The sequence below is a fragment of the Anas platyrhynchos genome, chromosome 1, assembly GCF_047663525.1.
Source record: "Anas platyrhynchos isolate ZD024472 breed Pekin duck chromosome 1, IASCAAS_PekinDuck_T2T, whole genome shotgun sequence".
In the NCBI taxonomy this organism is placed as follows: Eukaryota; Metazoa; Chordata; class Aves; order Anseriformes; family Anatidae; genus Anas; species Anas platyrhynchos.
This window is the reverse complement of record NC_092587.1, coordinates 38,297,646-38,321,345: the sequence shown is the minus strand read 5'-3', so window position 1 is coordinate 38,321,345 and position 23,700 is coordinate 38,297,646. Positions and strand designations below refer to the sequence as shown.

Genomic DNA, 23,700 nt, shown 5'->3' with positions numbered 1-23,700 from the left:
ATAGGAGTCCAGCACTGGAGCTGGCTGGGGATTTTCTGATGAAACTGCTTTGTCAGAACAGAAACGTTTTTGTGGAGACATATCCCCATTTAAACTCCCTCTCCTCACCAGGGACATTTCCAATGCTAACATGAAAAGTTTGGTCAGAGGGAGGGAGTGATGCACCCTTCACTCCTTGGCCAACACACTCACGTGGAGTCCTGGTCCAGAGAGCACCTTCTGGGGTGAGGGATATTTTATCTCCATGCCACCTTTCACCAGGCCACACTCAGAAGTGAGTTCATCAGGTTAACCCAGCTACATATTTCCTAGCCCAGAGCTGTGATCGGCATGGACCACAGCAGGATTTCCTTGCTCCTGAGTGTACAGACATGGGTTGGACATCCAGATTTGCTTTGATGGTCAGGCTACTGCTTCTTCTGAGCTGTACTGCTCAGCAACTCATGTTGGGATGTATCATTTATATAAACTCTTTATAGTGTTATTGTCTGGAGTGTGGAGGAACATAGTCATCATGAAAAAAGAGGTTATGCTGTTAGTGACTATGAGCACTAACCACTTAAAGGTGAAAGGCAGAGCTCTAACAGGTGAGAAACCATTTCCTAATGTGTCACTACCAGCAGCCCAGTTCACTCATATAGAGCCTTGGAAACCAAGGAGCTTCAGATCCTGCTCTGGGCAGCAACTTGTTTATTCCCACAGCAGCTCAGGGTGCAGTAGTAGGAGGAGAAGAGTGGGGAGAAGAAAGCAGCAGTGTTTGGTATCGAAGGATCACAGAGGACTGCTTTCCAGGTAGGCTGTAGCTCACTCTAAACTGGAACTGGGGTAGTTGTGGGTATGTTCTGCTGAGCTGTTGTGCGTCTGGCCTGTTTTCATGCCCATTTTAGGATAACATAAATCATTCCCTAGCAGTTTCTAGTCATCTGCAGAAGCTGTGAAGACACCCTCAACAGCTGACTCAACCAGCTACATACACGCCTAACACCGGTTGAAAATATCCTAGTATCTTTCCCTTTATCATGTGGTCAGCTGTAGGATCAGTCGTGGTCTCAACCATAGTTATCTAACACATCACAGACAAAAAAAAAAGTTGCAAAAAATGTATCTGTGTACAGTTTTGTCCATCACAAGTCAGTTACTGAAAATCATGAGAACAGTGTATTCATATAATCATATGAATTCTCATGAATCTCATGAGTATTCATATAATCATATTGTCATTCTCATGAGAATTCAAATTCATATGATTCATGAGAATTCATATGATTAAGCACAATACCATTGTCATGTTTCTTCTAATTTTTCTACAGCCTTTGGACTTCCCAAGCATATTTCTGTTTGTCTTTCCACCCTTACCCTTCATCTCAAGGCTGTTTAAAAATGAGGGCCAGGAATTGTAATATTTTGACTCTGTGAGCTGAGTATATACTCAGTGTCCAAGTCATCAGTACATATATTCCAACATAAAATAATTCTCCATAAATATGACATGTTAAGGCACTGTAGCATTTTGCCAAGAGTCAGACATAAGACTGTACTTCAGTTTTATAACTGTGGTGTTACTGGCTGTTAGGGTATTGCAGTAAGATCTCATTTGCTACAGCCGAACTCAAGATGTGAGGCGTAGAAGGCTGACTGCAACCTCAGTCAGACCCAGTGTTACAAATGCCTCCAAGGACAAAAGCAGAAGCTCCAATTTCCCATTGTTTTGAATGTGTTTGCCCTACAATTTGGACCGTAAAATTCTTCTTTAGGCAGCGTTCCCCAATTAGAAATGCTGTCAAGACTGATGACGTACAGCTCTGCTTCACTTGGTGTGGGTGAGCAATGCATTGTGAAGGAACTTTGCATCTCAGGGCAGCAGGCAAGGTTGGAGAAGATGTTATCCCTTCTGCTGAAGGACAAGTGCTGCAACAGCCTGAGATCATACTCTGCACAGTCTCCATTGACTGTCCCTGCTGATTCAGGGGATCCAGATATCAGCTGATCTATTTCAGGCTACAAGCTCCACATTGCAACCAGTTCTCACCCACCTTTCCTGATCTCTTCTGTCACCATGATGAACAGGAATTCCAGCAGCAGACACACTTTTATCATTCACCGTCCACATCCCACTGTTCCAAGATTTTGCTACTATCACATATAAACTGTTTCTTCATCTGGACCTTACGGGATAACTGGCTGCATGCAGAATCACCTGATACAGGTTTTGGTCACCTCGCCTGATCATGGAGGGGCACCTCACAAGGGAAGTGAAGGCTGTAGAAAAAGAAGAAAAGGGCAGAGTTTTTTAGGTTGGAGAGAAGAAGAAAAAATACACGGCAGAATGAGATGCTCCCATCTGCATATGCTTTTGCCTATTATTTTTGAGAAGAAAACAGGCTTTCATGTGTAAACCCAGAGAGATGTGAGGGTGGTATTGCAGGAAAATAAATGTGCAGAAGAGAGCTTGGAGAGGTGTGTGAGATCCAGGGAAGCTGTTTTTGGGGTGCTATGCCCAGGAAGAATGGCTCAAAGTGAGGAAGAGCTCAGAGAAGAAGGAGGATAAAAGCATTATAAAACAAGCCGTAGCTGCTTGGGAAACCTCAAAGGGGAGGTGCCTTACTCTGTGCCTGTGACAGGTATACTGTCATTTTTTTCCGCCACAATATACCTGTCTCTGCCTGCTCCCTTGTGTGACGTAGGGGGCAAAGTCTGCACGTTGTCACAGCTCCCCTGTGGTGGCGAGGAGCTCTGGGCCCTGCGTCAGAGGCTCCCACCCGGTGCTGCACCCAGGCCACGCACCGATAGTGCTGTGAGGAGGGGCAGAAGGGATGGGGGCTCGCAGCTGCTTCACCCAGCATATCTGATCGTCTGAACAGCAGAGAGATAGCGGGGGCAGTTTTGCAGTCAAATAGTGGTAAAGATTTACAGACAACATTTCTCCTGCCTTGTCATCATTCATCAGTCTCTGCAATCACCTGCACTACCTTGCAGGACAGGAAACTCGTCTTGTAGGCACAACTGCAAACATGAACCATGCCATAGTCTCCCTTCTTCCCTTCTTCTCCAAGACGTATAGAAAAGCACCGTGCTGCCAGGAAATAAGAAACAGTCACTTGTAGAGAACATTTAACTTGAAAACTTGTCACTTGATAGGAACTGGTTGTATGACTTTAATCTTAGATGACATTTTAACTTCAAATACTATTAAATATAGATATGAAATGTGTAGGAACTGTGGTAATTTCAGATAATGAGTTTCTATTTGGCAGCCACACTGGGAACCACTAGGATATATATTTAATTTTTATACTATTTCCTATTCCCCATCTTAGGAAAGGAGCAACTACCAGGTCCTAAGAAGGTCTATTTTAGCTTTTTCCAAAGAGATCAGTAAATATGTAAAATGTAGATATTTTCTTCTTAGTTTAGGAGGCACTGTGATCTTACCAAATCTTTCTTGTGATTAACGTTCAGTAAAAAGAATTTAAAAAAAAAAAAAAAAAAGAAGAAATATCCTAGCAGTTCTAGGGAATTACTTCAGCATCTACAGCCGTATGTATAAATTGTAATGAAAACAGGTTTCAAACCTGAATTGTGCCTATCCTCCACTGTTTAAACTTCCTAGACTGAACCAGATTCTCTGCTGTGCTGGTCCTGCACCTCCTGATGGAGGCTGGGGAGAGGTGATGTGGAGACTCTGCCCCAGGCAGCCTGGGTCCTCCAGCACCCCACTGGGGGACCCTCTGTGGTGGTGCTGGTGCTGGCCCCTGCCCTGCCCAAGATCCAGAAGTGCTGTGAAGTGATGCAGGGAGGCAGACAGCTAATGGGCCACTTGCAGACACCAAGTCTTTGAAGAACTGGCATTTTATACAGGGCCAGTCTGTGGATGCTCGTGCTTGCCTCCTATAGCATTGCAACCCTCGCACCATTTACCTCCAAAATCTCTCACTGAATGATTGGGTCAAGTATTTCACAGAAAACAATGCTGCAACTCAAGACTTCTTTAATGAGCACCTACCATGCATGATGACTTAGAGCTGTGTAGTTTTGTGTACAAAATGTTGTTCCTGACTTCTGCCTACAAAAACCTTGGTTTACTACAACTGCATGGTCTGGCTGCAGACTTATCTGTTCAAGTCCTGTGTCATCTGTGATTCTCTTATTACCTTTCATGGCCCTTTGCATACAATTTTATATGGTCCTTTAAACTCGTGATTCATTTGTGGCTATGGCATCTCTCCATAAAGACACCCACGTTTCTCAACTTACTTATTTGTTGAGTGCTTTAGATCTAAACCATACCACACAGTTGTTTCTCCCAATCCTTACAAAATCTGTATTTCATGAGAGCAATTATTTTTAGGAACATTCTTAAATTCAGAGTGGATGTGGATATTGCGAAATAAACTAGTCAGACAGCCGATCTCCTAGGGTTAGAAAAAAAGATTACTTAAAAAGGAGCCCAAAAGTTGAAGGCAGGTATAAAGTCAGTTCTTAAAAGTGGGAAAGGTTGCATCTGTTTTAATAGAATTAGAGAAAGCAACTGGAGGGATTCCAACATCACACCTTCACTAAAAGTCGGGTTAGAGAGCAACCAAAGGAAACAGCTCTCAGTGTAGATTCTTTTTTTTTTTTTTTTTTTTTTCCCTGTGGATCCTATAAAATCCAGGATCTAAGTGACATCTTTTTGTCACCATCTACAGGTGTGTTATATACTAACATTTTCCTTTATACTTTTTTCAAATACAGATTGCAGCATTGAAGAATGAGAACCAACAGTAAAAGGCTAAAAACTGGGCTTGAGCCAAGGGGTTTAATAAATCACATCCGTCCAGCAAGTCCTTAATCTCTCCTGTTTAAATCCTTTGTGCTCACCTGCAAAATAAAGTTCCTTTTTTATGATGAACCCAGGGGAACCCGTGTCTGACCCTCATCCCTCCAAGAACTAGTCTATCAGGCTTCTCCAGAAAACAGGCTGATAGAAAAGACAGAGCAATTATACCTTTATATTCCCCTCATGATTTGTATTTTGAGGAGCAAAAAAGAAAACAAACAAGACATAAAACAAAACTAATGAAACAGGTTTATTGCCTTGCCTTCTGGGACAAATGGAGCTCCCGTTGCCAGGAGGCATCCTGAATCTCACGCCAGAGCTGCGATTGCTGTGCTGGGGCTCAAAGCACTTTAGGAAACTTGCATGGCAGCGTGTTTTGTGCACCACGGTGCTCAGGTTCCTGGAGTGCTGATTTAGTGAGGAAGAGGTAAAGTAGACAGCAAGAGGGAGAAAATGGCTGCAGGTTCCTTACCCTTCTTCTGTGGGGATAAAACAAACTTATTCCTTTTTTTTCAGTCCGAATGTCTGCAGTGGGACTGCAAACATCACCGAGTGAATTTTGGCAATGATCTGTGGACAATGAAAGAGTAAATCCTGTACCTTAAAAGCATTAAAAAATGCATTCATTTCCATGTCATAAAGGAAGCACATCTGTAAAACTTCCCTCCCCCTTGAAACTATTGTTCTTGTTGCACCATCTATTTACTCACAGGGTGTAGGACGAGACTAACAGCACCATTAAAAAGCACACCTCACAACGACACAAGGAGAGTCTGGAGACTCAGTGATAATACCTGGTATTACTTCCCCAGTGCTCTGGTTAATATTTACCTGTGCTAAACTGTTTAAATAACTGTAGATGCCTGGGTCACAATTTTTGCTTTTACTAGCAGAGCGCAGTGTATTTGATGCGGTCTGAGACATTTCCTGAAGAAACAGGAACAGTCACTCTATTGAGGTCAAACCCTTAAGAAAGGTTCTTCTGCAATTTTCATTTTTGTCTTAGCTTCTTGAAAATGGCGGGTGTAAGCAGCTGCATGAAGTACTCCATGTTCATCTTCAACTTCTTATTCTGGGTAAGTCGGTGTTTAAATTGTTATTAGTGACGCGTGAAATGTGTTCAACATTATCCAAATGCTGTAGTTGAAGAAATTGTAAATAAAATAGAGCATAAATGGAACCAGAGTATGGTTCTAAATCAGGGAGAGGAGAATGTTTAATTTTTGCCCTTCCTTTGTATTTTTCTTACAAAAAAGTCTTCCCTCCACATTGAAAAGTAGAACAGATGGGTCTCCATCTTCCTGCCTGCAATGTGCCCCTTATGTCAAAGGAAACCACTCATTTTGGTCAAAAGATAACAGACTCTACATTATCTTAAAGGGGATTGTTCTTTTGTATTTATTTTTTTTTGTATCCTGTTTGCATCCAAACTGCATAATCCTGAACGTGTAATTGCAACAGAAGATAGGAAAATGCACTTGTATTTTTAGCCTTCTAATTGATAAATCATTTTCATATACTTCTTTGTGGTTCCTAGCTTTATGCTCAGTGTCATAATTAGTTTCTGATGGTTGACCATACATTTTTGGAAAATGGTATGGGCTGGCAGTGTTGTCGAGAGCTGTACTGAAATGATCAGCTTTTTCCAGCACACATAGGAAGGTGGTTCCTGCCCTATGCCCAGCACAGGACAGCAGGCAGCTTTTTGAGAGTAACTTGAACCCTATTTGTCTTTGTCATATCTCGGCTAATTTGCAAGAGTTTCAGGTCCTGGAAACTCTGAAAAGTTTCGAGTTAAAGATAATTTCTGTAATGGTTCAGCCTCAGTGTCAGCTTTCCTACCATAATTTTGTCAAGTTCACCAGAGGTTCTCTGAAACTGGATGCAAAACTACTGACCCCAGTATGTTTGTTGCCTCAAGGGACATATTCTGAGTGAAAAGGTGATAGAATTCAAATAGGATCACAAACAGTTGCCGTAGAAATTTTGTGGTTAGCCAAAATGAGAAGAATCAGCAAAATTCTTTGATCTCTTGTGGACCTCACAAAGAAACTCCTAAGAGGCCAGTAGCAGTCAGGACTGGCCCCCACTTTTCTTCCTCCACCTCTACCAAGGCAGATCGAAAATATATGGCAGCCTAAGCCTCCAGGAACTGCACGGGTTTCTGGACAGAAGATCCAGGATGTGATCCTGGAGGAGTCCTGAAAGTTCAGGAAAAAAAGCAGCATGGAACAAACTTCCCAAGACCTTGTTTATGCCAAAGTCAGGAAAATCTGCACCCTGTTCTGGGGAAGAAAATGCTGAGAGCATTTGCTGTGCGTATGGCAGCCTGGATGAGACAGAGGAGGACACAAATGCAGTTATACTGACTTATTTTAAAGAAAGGGGCTTAATACTACCGAGATGGGGAAGAGGTGTGGTGCAAGCAGCAGTACACACAGGTGGAGTACAATGAATCTGAATTCTTTGAATAACACTCCCGTCTCTAATCCCTGGAAATCATTAAATTGCTGTGGTAAAGGACAGGGAGCAGTGATGTCTTCACAGCTGCTGCTTCCACTCCCTGGTGCACAGCGCAGTTGGGTAGGTGGAAAGTTAAACTGATAGTGGGGAATAAAGGTGACTTTCATCTCAACTAGATAACAGCAACGGCAGCATGTTTATCTGGTGTCCTTTTTTTTAACCCCTTTGCAATCTCTCTGGATTGCCCCCTTCTGAGGGCCTCAGGAACAGGCTTTTTAGTCTTCTTATGCCCTTTTCTTAGCAGCTCCTACAACATATCCTTGAATGTCCAAATCCTGGAATAGGCTAAGCCAGATCTGCAAAGTCTCTTTTGCTTCTCTCTCCTTGGCCCCACGTGTTGTGTGCCCCCAGGAATTCACAACCCTGGCATTGGGCTCTGGAGCACCCACAGAGCTTTGCATCTTCCAGTCTGGTGAAAGAAAGTAAATTTTTATTTTAAGGAAAACTATTAATTAAGATGGAGTACTGCAACAAGCAAGCAGTGTTCTATTTTGACTCTTAGGGAACAGAACTTTTGATTTGTAATTTCAATTATTTTATTTGTGTTTTCTTGTTCACTTTGTATATGATGAAAATAAACAGAAACAAAACATTAAAATTTCACTGAAATTCAGTGTTTTTATGAGTCTAAAGCAATTTTATTTTCTATATTTAAAATATATACACCATAGTGGAAACTTCATTTTAAAATAATATTCTTTGTTTTTTTGAATGGAGGAAATAAATATTGTAGCATCCCCATCTGATTGGTAAGTTTCTGTACATTCAGATTTACTTACTTCTACTACTGTGCTATATTTTTGGGGGAGGTTCTCTATAACGAATAAGGCAGTGGGCCAAATTCTGTTTAGATTTGCAGCAATAGCTGCTTCAGTGGAACTTTTCACATTAGCAAACCCACGTTGTCTGGTGCATAGCCACATGGTTCACACAGTGCTGCTGAACAAGACCCAAATACAGAGTCATATGATACCATCAGTTTCTAGGCAGATTCAGTGGGATTCAGATGATTTCAGTGGGGAGTTCTAGTTAAATTTGATAACATGATATAGCTGTCATCGATTGTACAACTTTCTTTTTCATGTGTAAAGCGTACTTATAGGAGCTTTACTTAGAACAGAAAAATGTGTGGTACTCATGTCTGAGGGCTGGCTGTGTTCCATATTAAATAATCTGCTAAAGTCGTTACGGTCTTTGATGATGAATATTATATGAAACCTTTTTGCAGGAAAGTATTTTTGAGGAAAAAAAAAAATCTTAAACATGTAAAAATAGCTCTTTTAATTTTAAAAGGTCCCAGTTTTCATGGGAAGCTCATAACCACATTTTAGAGCCATTTCTGACTTGACCATTAAAGACATACAGGAAGATAATTCTGAATCTTACTAGACTTTGGTCCTCAGTGATTTCTCTTTCCTACCAGTCTTCTCAAGTGGCTCACATAATTACATATTTTTAGCCTCTAAAATTACCTGTCTCCCATACCTGGTAAAAAAGAGAAATTATGTGTGAGAATTTTCACAATCATCACAAACAAGGTAAGGAACACAGTGGCTGGAGCATAGTGGAACAGTACCTCAAAGATCAATGAAACTGGAGAACAACTGGTGATTAAGGAATATGTCTGGATCTGGGATTCATCCACCCTGACTTCAACATCTCAAAGCAAATCATTCTGGGCTTCTTTTTAAGTTGGTAATATCAATGGGTCATTTAACTCATCTGAGGATATGTGTCCCTGACAGGTCAGAGGAGATAGACTTAGATGTTTATCTTTCATATGCACAAGATCGACTAAAGTTGTCTTCTTTAAAAATATAATGGAAATAATAACTACCACAGTGTGCTCTTTACAAGAGGAATATTCTAATAGCTCGAGATAGCCAAATATTGTTGCAACAAAGAAAGCAGGAAGACTTTATTTAGAACTTTTCCTAATAGTTTTACCATAGAGAATATTTCTAAAGATATATGTCCTGAAAAACTCTAGAAATAACAGTTGTACCGACATCCCTTATCAAATCTTTCATTTCCATTATACAGGAAACATTGTTCTTTACAGTCATGTTATATACATACTATAGCAATTTATAGTTGTCTCTCATCTGACAGAATTTCTGTGTACTTACAACCACATGTATAAATCATCAAGGAAATGATGATTCCTCTGGGATAGAAACATCAGGGCTTTGGTGCATAACTGAAGGTTTAACTATCCTTATGAAGTTTCCTGGATATGAATCAATATTCTGTGCTCTAGCAATTCATGTTGCTTTCATTTTGCCAAAGAAATTATTTCAGAATTTTGGCCAGCATCTGGTGCTATTTGGATGCTGAACTTTAATCTAAAATTGTTGATCTTTCTAAATATTCTTTATTTTTTTTTTCCCCACAGGTGTGTGGTTCAGTTATTTTGGGCGTCTCTATATGGATACGTGTTAGCAAAGATGCTCAGGAGGTAAATGCATGCAATAATATCAGTTCCATGTAAAATGCAGAAGCTACTATATAGATTTTACTTTCTCAACTTAATTTCTGCAAGTGTGTTCTGCTTTCACTGGGGTGTTTTGTGTGGGTAAAAATGAATGTGTTTTATGATGTTTAAGATTAAACAAGATGGTGTGGGTAGTCAGATAAAGTGGTCAATGTAAGCACAGACGTGTAATGACAAGTGTCTTCCAGTGTTACTAATCTAAGTTCTTGCAGATGCACAGTGATTTCTCTTTAAAATGTGGGTCTCTTTTTCCTCTAATGAAAACTAATGATGGTTTTCTTATTGATTTCAGTGCTAGAAAGAATAATGAGGAGCCATGAGCCTCTTAGTCTTTTCAGTCCTTCCCCGTTAGAATAGTATAGTCATATATATTTCTAGAGTTACTTCTATGTATTTTTAGGAAATATTTTTTACTTTTCTTACTGTCTTCAATAATATTATTTATTATTACTTATTTTCTCAGTAATTGTAACTTTGAAAGGGAGCAAGATTTTTTCTCTTCTATTTTCAATGGCTTCCTAATAATGTCTAACCCTTTTTCACTCATGGAATTATTTTTAAAGAACAACAGATCTTTACTCAGGATTTAAATGTAATGTAAATAGCCTTCATGGAGGGGAGAAGAAAAATCCCTGAGTTCCCCTCCTGGATTTTATCTGGGTTATTAAATTTCTTCAGATTTTATGACTTTCCTTTTCTGCAAAGTTACAGAAAACACAATCTTGATGAGCCCTTGATCTTGCATAAATGCACCAGCGGATCGTCCTGTTGGTGCAAAGGTTCTTTGGCCTTGTGGGCCTTGCCATCCTTTTGCCATCTGTGCTCCCAGTGGCACTGATATCTTAACTACAGCATGTTTTCCATTCACATAAAGAAGTGAACTTGATTCTACCATTCCTCTGGAAGGTGCTGTGCAATCTTTTCATGTTGATGCTTTGTTATGCTAACAGGAAGAGCAGTCTGACTCTCAGGTTTAGGCAGTGCATTTCTTTGGCTGAATTTGAACCACATATATGTAAATGAATTTGAAAATTTTATTTGTATACTTCAGTTTTCAAAATGGATTTCTGGCTGTAGAAGTGAAAAAACGATCAAGTGTTACTTTGAAGGATTTCTTTTCCAACTCTCAGATTGAGCCTTTAGGTCAGATTAAGCTGCAAAACTTCTGATCACTCCTCTGCTTCTCTACCAGAATCCATCAGTAAAGAAAAATACTTTTTAATTCAGTATATCCGGAACTAAAAGGATGTTGGAAATAAGAAGATGGCTTTATATATTTCTTCTATTTGGCTGATGATGTTGTTGCCCTTAGCCAGTCCCAGATGTCTCATATTTGGCAGTGGATGGATGTAAGGGAACTCAGATCACAGTGACATTGTGATGTGGAGTAAATTAGGTCATTATGGAGAGTTTTGCCATGTCCTGCTGTGGAAGAGGAAGAATGATGTGTTTCACTCCTCAGTCAACATTTTACAGAAGCTAAAGTTGCCACGCTTGCTAGATGACCATCTCTAGTATCATGGCTGAGATAGTGCAATGGAGCTTGGAAAACCATAACCATTGTTATTCTTATTTTTGGAAAGCTTTCCTATTCAGAAAAGCACACTTAAGTGTGTCCCAAGCTGGCTTCCTGAAGTGACTCTTGTTACCCCACAAAAACTGTGCATTAAGAATTAGGACCAAAATTGAAAGTATTTTCTTACTATTTTTGCCTCTATGCAAAGATCCCATTCAAATCCAATGTATGTTTTGCCTGAGTAGTAATTGAAGAGACCAGAAAGATTTGGCTATAGATGAACAAAGCTTTCTAAGAATAAATAACAGGAGTTTTAGTCCTACTTCGAAGGGGAAAAAACAACACATTCTTAAAATTATACTTGTCTATATACCTTTGTAATTTCCATCAGAAGATAAATGTGACAACTTCCAGACGTTTTTGCTAATCTTGGCACAAGCCACGCTGGAAAATATTCTTTGAACATTTCTCTCTGTTTTGGCCCCTGGCCTTAGTCCTTCTGTGGGAACTGAATAATTTGATATTTAATAATAATGAGGTATATGAACTGTTTAGTTGAATGTCCAACACATCAAAATACAGTCCTCATATGTGATGGCATTATCAGAAATCATGCCCAAAAACAAAGAAAAAGAAAGCTGCTTTGGAAAATATATCTTTCTCCACTATATCCAGCATCACTCAGAAACATGTTCTCTTAGGAACAGCCACAGAGTACGTCCTTGGGTTTCTAATGACAGACAGAGTTTTTGTTTCTTTAACATTTGGTTAATGTAAGAGAGATTTTGAAATAATTTTGCTACTTCCAACAAAAAGCAAATATTTGTCAACTGAAAATGAACTGAAAGCTATTTTAAAGATGGGATTTTTATTTACTATGTTAAGCTGACTTTCATCCTGTGCAGAAACAGAGATTGTGAAGAGACAGGTTCCACCAGGCCATCCAACAAAAGGTTTAGGAAGGATGTTAGTGGTTTATTGATTCAAGGAATAGAATTTCTCTATGGTTGCACATCAGTATATTTATCAGTTATTAAATATTTTCTTGTTTGGGGAGATACATATGTTTTTCAGGGGAGTTTCTTGCAGCTGAAAGATTTTTTTCCCTCTCTTTTCAGGAGTTGGGCGTAGACAGCAGCCTGTTTGCAGGGGTTGATCTGCTGATAGCTGTGGGCTCCATCATTATGGTCCTTGGGTTTCTGGGGTGCTGTGGTGCCATCAAGGAAAGTCGGTGCATGCTGCTCTTGGTAGGAAAAAAAAGAACATTTGTCTGCCTTTAACAGACTATAGATACAATTGATGTATAAAGTCACTGGTAGTATCAGATGACGATACTGTTTTTATTTAGTCAAATGTTTACTTATGAGCATGTATTGTCATCGCCTACCCCACACTTGAGCCCTTCCTGAATTGAAGTGCAAAAGAAATGATGGGTGGTCTCATCAAAGAGAAAACAGGGCCAAGAGAGCCCTGACCATTTCACTAACTTTTCCCCCACACAACTAAAACTGACATTCACTCCACCGGTCACCCCCTTCTATGTATCCCATTTAATCTCATAAATTCCCAGTTGCTCCCTCCGCTAGTCTTCCCAGTATGTCCTCCTTGTCCTTCTACCCAACATCTCTCACCTACACACTGTCCATCATGCCACCGCTCCAGAGTGTCTTGTTTTGGTGACTAGATGATACTAAGGCACACACTCTGTCTTGAGCATCTGTTTTCTCATCCCCAAAGAAGGAAAAACTGGAACTGACTGGAACTTCAGTTCATTCTATGAAGCACATGAAAGATTAATATTCACTTTAAAGAGATGATAGCAACTTGGTAAAAAAAAAAGTTATAATTTTCTGTACCTTTTGTTTCTTCCTAGTTTTTTATTGGACTGCTGCTGATCTTGATCCTTCAGGTTACAGGAGGTATCTTAGGAGCAGTATACAGATCTCAGGTACAGTATTATTCTGTATTGTCATTCAAGTCTTCCCAAAGATTTGTTTCTCCACTGAAAACTAATAAAATATTTGCACTTGCAGATTGAAACATCCCTTAACACGACTTTAAAGGACAGTGTTAATTTATTGAAAAAAAATACAGAAGAAGCAAAGCAATTTCAAGAGACCTTCCAGAAGTTTCAGACAGAGGTAATTAAGATGTAACAAAGGGTGGGGGTTGTTGCTATCTGTTCTATCTCTAGCATTTGTCTATGCTTCATTTTATAGCTACTCTGTCATAGATTTGAATTTCACACCCTGGGGATGGAAGAGGGTCTGACTTAAACACAAGTCAAAATGCTGCACAGGGGTTTCTGCTCCCTTGATGCAGCTTGGGCTTTCCATGATGATTTCTTTGTGCAAAAGAGAAGATCCTCTTCCTGAGAGAAATGGAGCAAAGACACACAACATGCAAGATGATCCACATTGAACTGTGTCTGAAAAAGTCCCTTTCTCTATACAGAGGAAGACATTCTCAATGACCCTAAATAGGATTTTGTGAAAGTTTCTTTCTAGAATAAATAGATTGGTAGCTGTCTAGATCTGTAAGTCTTAAACTCCATAAGTTTGCATCAGTGATTACAAATTCTTCAGTGTGCTTGCAGAAATAATAAATTTCTTATAAGAACTAACACAACCAAAACAAAAGTCCCCTCATTCTGTGATATGATTGCAAGAAATTATCAGTTCTTTCTTCGAGGCCATATGCTCATTACACTGGCAAGTAATACTGCAGAGCTCACATGCAGAGCATGCCTACAGGATTTAAAAGCCCTGTAATTGGTATTGGGCCTTTAAAAACTCTGCATGTCTTTGTATTTGCTCTTCATGGTTTTTATATGTGCTTATTTTGTCATTCTAGAAGACTGAGCAGACTAGAGACTTTTGTGCATATGTCTGAGGAAGTATACTTCAAAGACTTGTAATTCTCTGTGGGGTGTGGTAGGATTTATGGATTCAAGTAGCTCTTAGGACCCAAGAAGTCAGGTTTGCATCTTGGTCATAAATCGACTGCCATGAGACTGTTGTTTGATGCTTGGGTTATCAGTCTTCCACAGCTTTGGTTATGCTAGTGCAAGTTATGCATTTTATAAAAGTATATGTTTTTTTCTAGCCATGGTTACCTAAAAGGTGCAATTTGCCTCATCTGTTTGGAGCAAGGTATTGTTGCCTGGGTAGGTTGGAGTGCTGGTTTTATTCCCCTATTCCAGGCTCTATTTGGACCCCCTCAGAGCTTCATCCACATGAACTTATTTAAGAAGTATTTAAAGATTTAAAGGTTTCTGTCTCAAGTTGTGAATAAAATATAAAACAACACTCTTTTTCTTCTTGAAAGCAGTGAAAACTTTCTCAGCCCAGATCATCTTCATTTACAGAAAGTGGCCTCTGCTTGAGTTTGGATTGGTGATGGTCAGTTCTTCTATTGCCTGAAATGCCCCATCAGTATTTCATGACCTCCAGAACATCTTCCTTCCTCACTCAAGCTACCATGTTTCTATTTCTTCTCAGTAGGATACGGAAGCTGGAGTTACTTGGCACCTCCAGAAATTAGCCTTTTTTAAAAAATAAATGAAATAGGGAATGCTTAGGTGTTGACACAATGCCAGACTTTTTTTTACAAAACTTTTATTGAAGATATTACTAAACAAAGGGTGATATAAAAATCTGAAAACTCTGATAATCCCCACCATCCCTTTCTCTTCTCATCTGAGGTCATCCCTTCACAGTTCCTCACTGAATTATTATCTCAGAGCTGAATGGCTCCTGCTCCGTAGGAGGGCTCTAGTCCCCTTCCAGGTCTTTGCATCTGGCTGGACACCTGGGGCTTAGGAGCCTGCCCCATCACTGTGGGGATGAAAAGGCCTGGCTTCCCTTTACAAATGTCCCCCAAAATTGAGACTGACTGTTACATAAATGCTTTGATGAGAAGGCTTCCTTCTCCTTCGTTGCAGCTTTCCCTTTTGAAGGGAAGGTGCTCCTTCAGTGTGTCCCAGCTGAGAACTGTCCAGTACCCTTTAGGCAAGAAGATTGGATAAGGAAAGCTTCAGTAGTTATTTCATTTAGAATATCATGTTAGCATGAAATCATTAAATGTATATTTTTCCTGTGTAAGAGCGGGGAAAGATGTGCAATAAGAGTTTTGTTTTCCCTGTACTTACATCTATTCTGATTTCTCCTACCCGCAAAGTGCCAGAAGGTAGACACTTTGTACCACCCTGATTCTGGACGTCACACAGAGAACAAATTTCACCGTTTCTGGTGCGTGTCCCTGCCATGCTCCCAGTAGTACCTGTGCCTATACATTGGCACAGAGTTTTGGCTGCTGTTTTTAGGGTAGGCTTAAAGAATTCTTATATCTTTAAAGGCTGCCGGTGTGAAAGGAAAGGAAGTGAGAAGCAATATTTAGGTAGCTTATATTACTTCCACTTTTACTTCTCCATTCTGCCTCCGGCTTTGTCCTGTGCTTCTGAATCAACTTAACTCTCCTGATATAATAAGCAGCTCCCTGGAGGGATGATTGAAAGGTGAGCAAAAGGAAAACAACAGCAACAACAACAACAAAAAGCATAATTACTCTATTAATTTTTAAATAGACCAGGATTGTTTTATTATGTCCCACAGCCTTTGCTTTTATACAAAATAACATGAACACTTCCAGCTGCTTTTTAAAAGGGGGAAGATGTAAACCCAAGTCTGCACCCCTGAGCTTTAGTGGCTTGAACAAAGTGGAACCTGAAGTGAAACTGCACCTGGCTTAGGCTTCACAAACCCCAAATGGAGCCCTGGCCTCCTCAGTCCATTTCTAATTCAAAGGGCTAATCATCATTCAAGGTGGATCTTTTTCTAGATTTCATAGTTTTATGTGCCTGAATTTTACTTTTTCAGACTGGCTTTTCAATATATGATTTACTGTAGATGTTACTTACCACATGCAGGTGTAAGTCACAGAAAGAAGACTTGATTTTGAAAACACACTATACCCAGCATTGCTCCATGCTGTATTCTGGCACTGACAATCACTAGCTTTACAGTATATTAATGGTTTTTGAGTGCTGCATGTTGAAAATTGTCTCTTTTATTTATTTATTTTTATAATTTTTTTTTTTTTTACCTTGTGCACTCACAGTCTTATAACTTATTGAAATGTAAAGGGTATTTGAGACAGGTATCAATCTGGGAAAAATTCCACATTGGATGAGATGAAAGGAAATTGTTGTTCCTCTTGGCTTGCCCTCATTCACTCCCATAACAGCAATTCACTGTTTTTTTCTTCATCTTCCCGTTTCCTCTTTTCTTGCAGAACAAGTGCTGCGGTTTGTTGAATGGGGCTGCAGATTGGGGAAGCAATTTTGATACACCTATTGGTGGCAGTCAAGTCTGTGGATGTGACCCAAAAGGCGAAGAAGCAAACCTCTGCACCTCTTATAACAGCAAATATGTTTATAAAACGGTAAGAAAAATATAATGTCCTGCTCTTCTTTCCAAACACAGGTTTTAACATAGAGCTGTCTTTAGTTGCTGGCATAGTCAGCAGTTCTGTCTCTTTCCAAAAAGACAAAGTTTTGCCTTCTCTTCATTAGCCAGCTTTGCCTCCACACCAACTGTGGTGAAATTGCTGTGCATACATAAAATATGTGTCTGCTTTCTCCTCCTGGGATGTCTCTGTTGTATCTGTACACTCCATTATCTCCCAGTCTGCATGGTAACTACAGGTGAAAACTGCTGTTATGGCTTTGGGGTCAGAGTATGCCTCTGGGTCAGAGCAGCATGCCAGCTACTCTTTGGCTCTCCTGTGGAAGATGAAGCTCCCGCCAGAGCTCATTTTGGTGGTAGACATGTTGACTCAGAGGCTTCCATAGGGCAAAGAGATAATGAAAAGCAATTGCATTAAATACAAGATCCTTGAGTTTTATAGTCATTTACTAGAAGAAAAACACGCTCATTTTACAGAATCTACTGGTAAGGCACCTCATATGTGGTAGGCTTCCTAGAAGCATACTAAAAGTGTAATTTGCAACTCAGGCCTTTTGAAAATCTTGTGGTAATTAATATAGTAGTAAGGCAAAAGTGCCTGGTGAATGGTTACAAAAAAGCATACTCAAAAAATGGTGAATGGGCAGCAGAAATCTCGTTTATTTCACAATTTCTCTGTTTTCTTATACTGAAATTTAACTCCATACATACCAAGAAAAATATGGAAAAAGTAGTGGAAAACTCAGAGAAAACACCTACATTTTTAGAATGCTAGTACTTTCCAATCTGCATCTAGTACACAGCAGATTTTAGCAAATATCCCAAACTGATTGTATACTTTCCTAAATGCACAGCTTCTTAGCCAGGTCCTTTCTGAACACAAATTTCCTCCCTGCAAAGTCCCACAGAAGCAAATACAGTTTTAAAGCAAGGGAACAGTCTGGTTAAGTAGAGAATGCCAGAACCCAATCTGGAAATAAGATGTATGCAGAGGCTTTTTTGGCCACATTTTTATGTCTTTTTGGCCGCAGGCAAACCCTCAAAGGACATATGAGAAACCATCAGTGAAATTACTGCAGGTGCAAGATATCGCTCACATGAATGCACAGATTTCATGGTGGTGTTAGATGCTAGTAAAGACATTCAACTCTTGTGATCCAGGAAAAATGGTTTGAAATTTAGTGCAGTTCTGAGTCAGCTTAAATGAGAGGTTTTTAGAAGGACTGGAAGGAAAAGACGCATGTGTTTATTGTGAGGGAGGAAATATGGTGAAGGCATATAACTATGCATTATATTTGGGGGAATGAAGTTGTAGTGTTGGAACGGTATTGTGGTTTTGATGGATTTAAGCTGTACTTGGCTTTCCCTACAGTTTGCAAAAGGAATATTGTCAATGCCTGGAGAAGATGTAGGCGTTATAAGAACAGATGTATGCACTTATTAAAAAGGAGAGTAACTCTGCATAGAACTTCAGATGTGATCACTCACTTCCTCCCAGTCCCAGGCCAAGACCACCAATCATTTGTCAAAATTAATACTTAAGTTTGGTTTTATATCTAAATATTTTTAGTTGAGACTGATTCTAATAATAGGCTTTGAGGTCTCAAACCCAAAGATCACATTAGTGGGAAAATGAAGTTAAATTCATCTTCATTTTTGTGAAGGCAAAGGCTAGATATCTGTCTCAGGGCCCAAGATACATATAAATGTGTTCTTTGTGTCTGTTAGCAACAAACCAGTGTAAATTCAAATAGCATTTCTTTTACATGGAGAGCAAGAGAGAAAATATTTTAGAGGATGTGTTTCTAATAAACTTAGGTTAATCTTGCTTACCTATAATTATTCATTTTGTCTTGTTTTTCAGGTTTGTAAAGAAGTGATCATCAAATACGTTCAAGACCATATGCTCATAATTATGGGGATCGCATTTGGACTGGCAGTTATTGAGGTACCAGTATACACCATTAAAATATTTAGTGGCTGACAAGCCATGCCTTCTACTTAAAAATACACTGGGAGTGGAATTAAAACACCTGGCTTGCACAATTAATAGACAAGGGAGAACCACCTCTAACCTTAGCTGAAATCTCACTTATTTCCTATCAATGGCATACAGCTGCCAAGCTGAGGAATTCAGGTGGGACCAGACCACCCTGTTGCCTGTATAAGCATATCACATGGCACTTTTTCTGCAAAGATTTAACAGGTCTGGGGCCAGGCTGGAACTTGACAGTGAGCCCAGTGGATGGAAGGGTGTGCAGACTCCCAGACCCAGACAAATAAGAGGCAGAGTAGCTGTTCTCTTCTTAGCTGAAGGAAAAAATCATATCATTAAACTTGGTAGTCCCTAAATTGCATATTCTTATCGTGGAGAAATTATGATTCAAAATCATTATTCAGAGGGAGTAATTTAACCATCAAGATGGTGTCTGAATGTGCCTGAGTGCACACCTGTGCTCCTCCATATACTCTGGTGTGTGAAAAAAGCAGAGCATGTGAGCTCTTCATTTTAATTTTTTCATCATACACTGAAGACTATCACACAAAATTTTCTCCAAAGAGAGGAGAAAAAACAGTGAGGTGATCCAGTCAGCTACTTGATGAATGATAGGCTTTGATTAGGAGAAAATGACAAAGAAGCAGGGGATTTCATCATGTTGCTTTCTTTGGTCATTTTCATTCTTTTTACTATTCCTGTGTGGTTTTCCTCCTCCCCTGCCCCCCCCAGATGAATGTTTGAGGGAAAAGCAGAATGACGAAGATTGCTGTGCAGAGTTCAGCCTGTTATTCCTAACGAAAACTTCTTAACATCCTTGGCAGAGGACTGTTCCTCGTGGTATAAGAGTGGGCTAGAGCCCCAGCTCAGAAGTACTCTTCCAGGAAAATAATTGTAAGCAGGGAACAGTTAGGCAGCTGCAGCACTGTGAGATGACAGGCCACTTCTTACTCGGCATAGGCTTCACATTACATAAGGTGCTATACATGGGAGGTCAGGTCTCTTGCCTATATGTAGAGTTCATGGGGAAAATCAGTGAAATATATCGATAAATAAAGAAAGGCCTTTACAAATATAATGAAGTGTAAAATTTCATATCTATCCAGAAAGTAAGTTGTAAGTCACTTTGCTCTAGTTATTGTAGTTGTGTTCATTGTAGCCTTTAGTTCATTGGCCATCATTCTTACCTTTTCTCCAGCTGGCATTTTCTGTGGCGGTTGCCTCTCTCAATCATAAAAATATTTGAAAACAAAGTGAGTAAACAATATGAGGATAACAGCCTCAGCTGGTACAAATTGTCAGCTGGCAATTTACACTTGCTAAAGATTTAGCCTTTCCAAAGATATTAACATATTGTGACATCTCAAGTAACTGCAAATCAAAAGCCACATGCTTAACTCTCTCTCTCTTCTGGAAAACAGCAGATAAAAAGGCCAGGAAAAGGAAAAGTATTCTTTTGTAGCTGTCCCCCTCTGCCTGCTCCATCATGCCACTTGTGGGCTGTAAATGGTTTCAGCTCAATTTGTTAGTGGAAATGATACTGAGAAAAGAAGGGCCCAGTTTCACTTGGGCACAGGTGAAAATGTGGGCATGGTACATCAGGGAAGCCAAGTCAGCTTCTTCCAGCTGTGCGGCCATCCCCTTGCCTTACCTGTACCCACATGTTCTGTACACTCCACAACATCTCTTCCTTAAATAAATGAATTCATGGCTTCATAAATGTCCTTTGAATACTTTACACTTTTGGATAACACCTTCACAGACTGGTTAATTTTAAATCCAGAAGGAAGCTTACTGACCTTCTGATCTTGTCAGCTGTCTGTCACAGGTCGTGGAATTTCACCCACTAATTCCTGCCACAGGAGGTGATCCTACCAAATTTTATATCTCAAACAACTTCTTTTGTGGACTCAGAGTTTCTATCTCAATCCTATTACTGATGAATATAAAACATTTATTGTATGATCATTTGCTCATCAAAAAGGCAGGATATGTACATGTGTGTAAATGTACATCTGTATACATATACACATATGAATATACGGATATATTTAAAGATGAGAAAGTGGTAGTCAAAAAGAAGAGAGATATCAAAGAGATACAACCCTTAGAATATGAAATAGATTCAGAAAGTTCCTCTAAATTTCTTAGAAAATAAAAGGTTGAATTTTTGTCCGACTTTCTTGAACTTTTGCTTCATTTGCTGCTTCATTGCAGCTAAGAACTGCATTTTAAAATCCTAGAGTTACAGTGTTCCCGATCCACACAGGCAATTCATCTTTTAAACAAATGAAAGTTTTCCATCGTATTTGCAATCTTACCTGTGGTACATGCCGATTTCATTAAAATGGCAATATACTAAAGTCATGTTCTTTAAAGAATTACATTGGAAAAGATCTTCTGCATAACAGATTTAGCCTGCTTGTAAGTCCAAGACATTTGCAAACAAAATGTTCCCACTGTGTATCAGTTGTATCTTGGGATTTCCAGGACTGCCAAGTAATACCAGAAATGTTTTTGTTTTCCAGATTCTTGGTTTGGGGTTTTCTATGAGCCTCTACTGCCAGATCCAGAGAAAATGAAACTGTGGAAGTGTCAGAACAATGTCAACGGCCAAATCAAAACCTTTGTAGATAGATGGATATTTGGTTTGGCACCTTCAGATAAATATACGCATGTCCCAGGCAGCTGTTCTGATGAAAACAGCACCTCCTGTGCACACAGATACTTCACAATTTGCAAAAAGACCTCCTTATACTTTGTAGGATTTAATGATGTGAATGTGAATTTTATTTGCAATAAACGTCTTTGTTTGTGTTTCTGATGAGTTTATTTTGTCTGAAGATAACATTTAAGTAACATTTAAGCCATGCTGAGGTTTGAGCTCCCCCCACAGAGTGTCCACATGGCTGTCATGCCACTCGAAGCAGAATCATCACAAACAGCCGCGTATGGTCTTGTGTGGGCTGGTTGCTCTGGGGAATCACACGCCTCAGGCAGTTTCGCTTGTGGGGCAGGGTTTTTTCATTACTAGTGGCACGGGTGAGTTTGACACTGGGTTTGATATATATGGTAAGGTCTCTGTTACTTGTGAAAGGCATGGGGACAAGATTTCATCCAACTAGAAAACCCTGCTTGGGGGTTCCCTTTAGGAAGACTTATTCTGCCTGCTGAAATAGTTACTTATAGGTCCGAATGATGTTTAGATTGTATATAGGAGTTGGATTCAGTGGCATGTATTCTGAAAATATGCATCAAGGATGAATATCAGGTGTTCAAGATCAGGTTGGATGAGGCCTTGGACAACCTGACCTAGTGGGTGGCATCCCTGCCTATGGCAGGAGGGTTGGAATTAGGTGACATTTAAGGTCCCTTCCAACCCAAGCCATTCTATGATTTTATGAAATCCAAAGCCATGTGAGACAGGACTAGCACAGAAGTCGTGCCCATGGGATTTACCCAGGGTGGCCAAGGCAAGCAGCAGGCTGGCATCAGAAGGCATGGCTGGTCACGTTATGACAGAAATATAAAACATGCCTGCCTTTAGATTCATGGGTGCTTGGAAGCATCAGGGCTCTGAGGCACCCCCAGCCCAGGGCCCAAGACTCCATGTCACCCCTGGGGCTGTCAGACACTGCCCCAGCAAGGCTGCAGCAGGGCCTGGCTCCAGCTCTCCCCAGCGCAGCCCAGTCATTGGCACCATGAAGCTGGGCCTACCTATGGGTTTACATCCTATGTAAAGATGGGATTTTAAATGATTTCTTTGAGTGTAGACCTTTACCCCTGCCTGATACTGTCCAGACTGGGTTCAAATACAACTCACCTGCAGCATGTTTCTGTCCCATCACAACCAACATTCCCTCTATCACTCAGGCTAAGATGTGAGTGCTGTTTTCAGACATTTATGCCCCCCCAGGAAGCCATCTATCTACCAGGCAGTTCTGGCACTTGCTGCTGAACCTCAGAAACTGTGCCAGAAGATTTCAAACTTTGTTGGATCAGAGAAAAAACATGACTCCATAACCCAGCCATACTCTTCTGGAAAGAGAAATTTTGGCTTCTGCTTCCTCCTTCTCTCCAGACTATTTTTTTTTCTGTGCATGTCTTACCCATAATGTGAAATCCTGGGAACTGAGCCTGAATCATACAGATCATGGGATGGTAGCTTGGATTATTACTACTGAAAAATTTTGGAGTAGATGGACAAAACAAAGAAATAAAGAATTAATCTTCCTTATCCCCCTCCTTCCTATGAGAAGGAATGCTCTCCTCTTTGACCATAACGCCTTCCACAGAGGGGGTCTCAGAGCTGTGGATGCCTAATGGGTGGACATGAAGGGGAAGTTACAGCTCACATTTGTTCCCAGAAGTAGCTAGTTTCATTCTGCTGTAAACTGAGTGCTACTGCTATGGGTTTGTGATAGGTATCACCACAAAGTTGGCACAACTGATTCAAGCCAGTGTGTACTGGCTTGAACAACAATCTTGTCCCATATGCTACTTTGGGGAAAACATGTATAAAAGTAAGGTGTTAAGACATCTAAGTTTTTATTGTCTACAGCCCTTTTCGGATACAGTCCATTAAATATCCTCTTGCATCAAAATAGAGGCATGTTAGACTCTTTCTGGTTGAAACTATGGTGCCATTAAAATCAACAGCAAAAAAGTTAATTGCCTTCAGTCATGAAGTTTGACACAAGAGTTTCACTTAGAGCTAAAGTGAATAGCTCTCAGCCTCTGTTTATTTAGGCAACTTACTGAGGCAATTGTCTTTATTTCCTAATGCTCTGAGGAATAAAACTGAAGTAAAATGATTATATGATACCATGACTGTTTAAATGGGATTGAATTGATGAAGTCATTCAGGATATTACCAACTTGTTGATA

At 40.0% G+C, this 23,700-nt stretch overlaps 1 protein-coding gene across 1 annotated transcript; it reads left to right on the top strand.

Moving 5' to 3' along the window:
- Window positions 1-651: 651 nt before the first annotated feature.
- TSPAN8 (tetraspanin 8) lies at window positions 652-21,632 on the top strand. Its single transcript, XM_027455580.3, has 9 exons — window positions 652-792; window positions 5,826-5,895; window positions 9,738-9,800; window positions 12,471-12,599; window positions 13,226-13,300; window positions 13,386-13,493; window positions 16,645-16,794; window positions 18,682-18,765; window positions 21,342-21,632. The coding sequence occupies exons 2-9, from the start codon at window positions 5,836-5,838 to the stop codon at window positions 21,393-21,395; spliced, it is 723 nt and encodes a 240-aa protein (XP_027311381.3). The 5' UTR covers window positions 652-792; window positions 5,826-5,835; the 3' UTR covers window positions 21,396-21,632.
- Window positions 21,633-23,700: the final 2,068 nt, after the last annotated feature.

Bases quoted from the DNA above. Each gene is read 5' to 3' on its own strand.
- TSPAN8 (XM_027455580.3), top strand. From the start codon at position 5,836: ATGGCGGGTGTAAGCAGCTGCATGAAGTACTCCATGTTCATCTTCAAC. The intron at 12,600-13,225 runs GTAGGAAAAAAA...GTTTCTTCCTAG, and splicing joins GTCGGTGCATGCTGCTCTTG to TTTTTTATTGGACTGCTGCT. The intron at 13,494-16,644 runs GTAATTAAGATG...CTTTTCTTGCAG, and splicing joins TCCAGAAGTTTCAGACAGAG to AACAAGTGCTGCGGTTTGTT.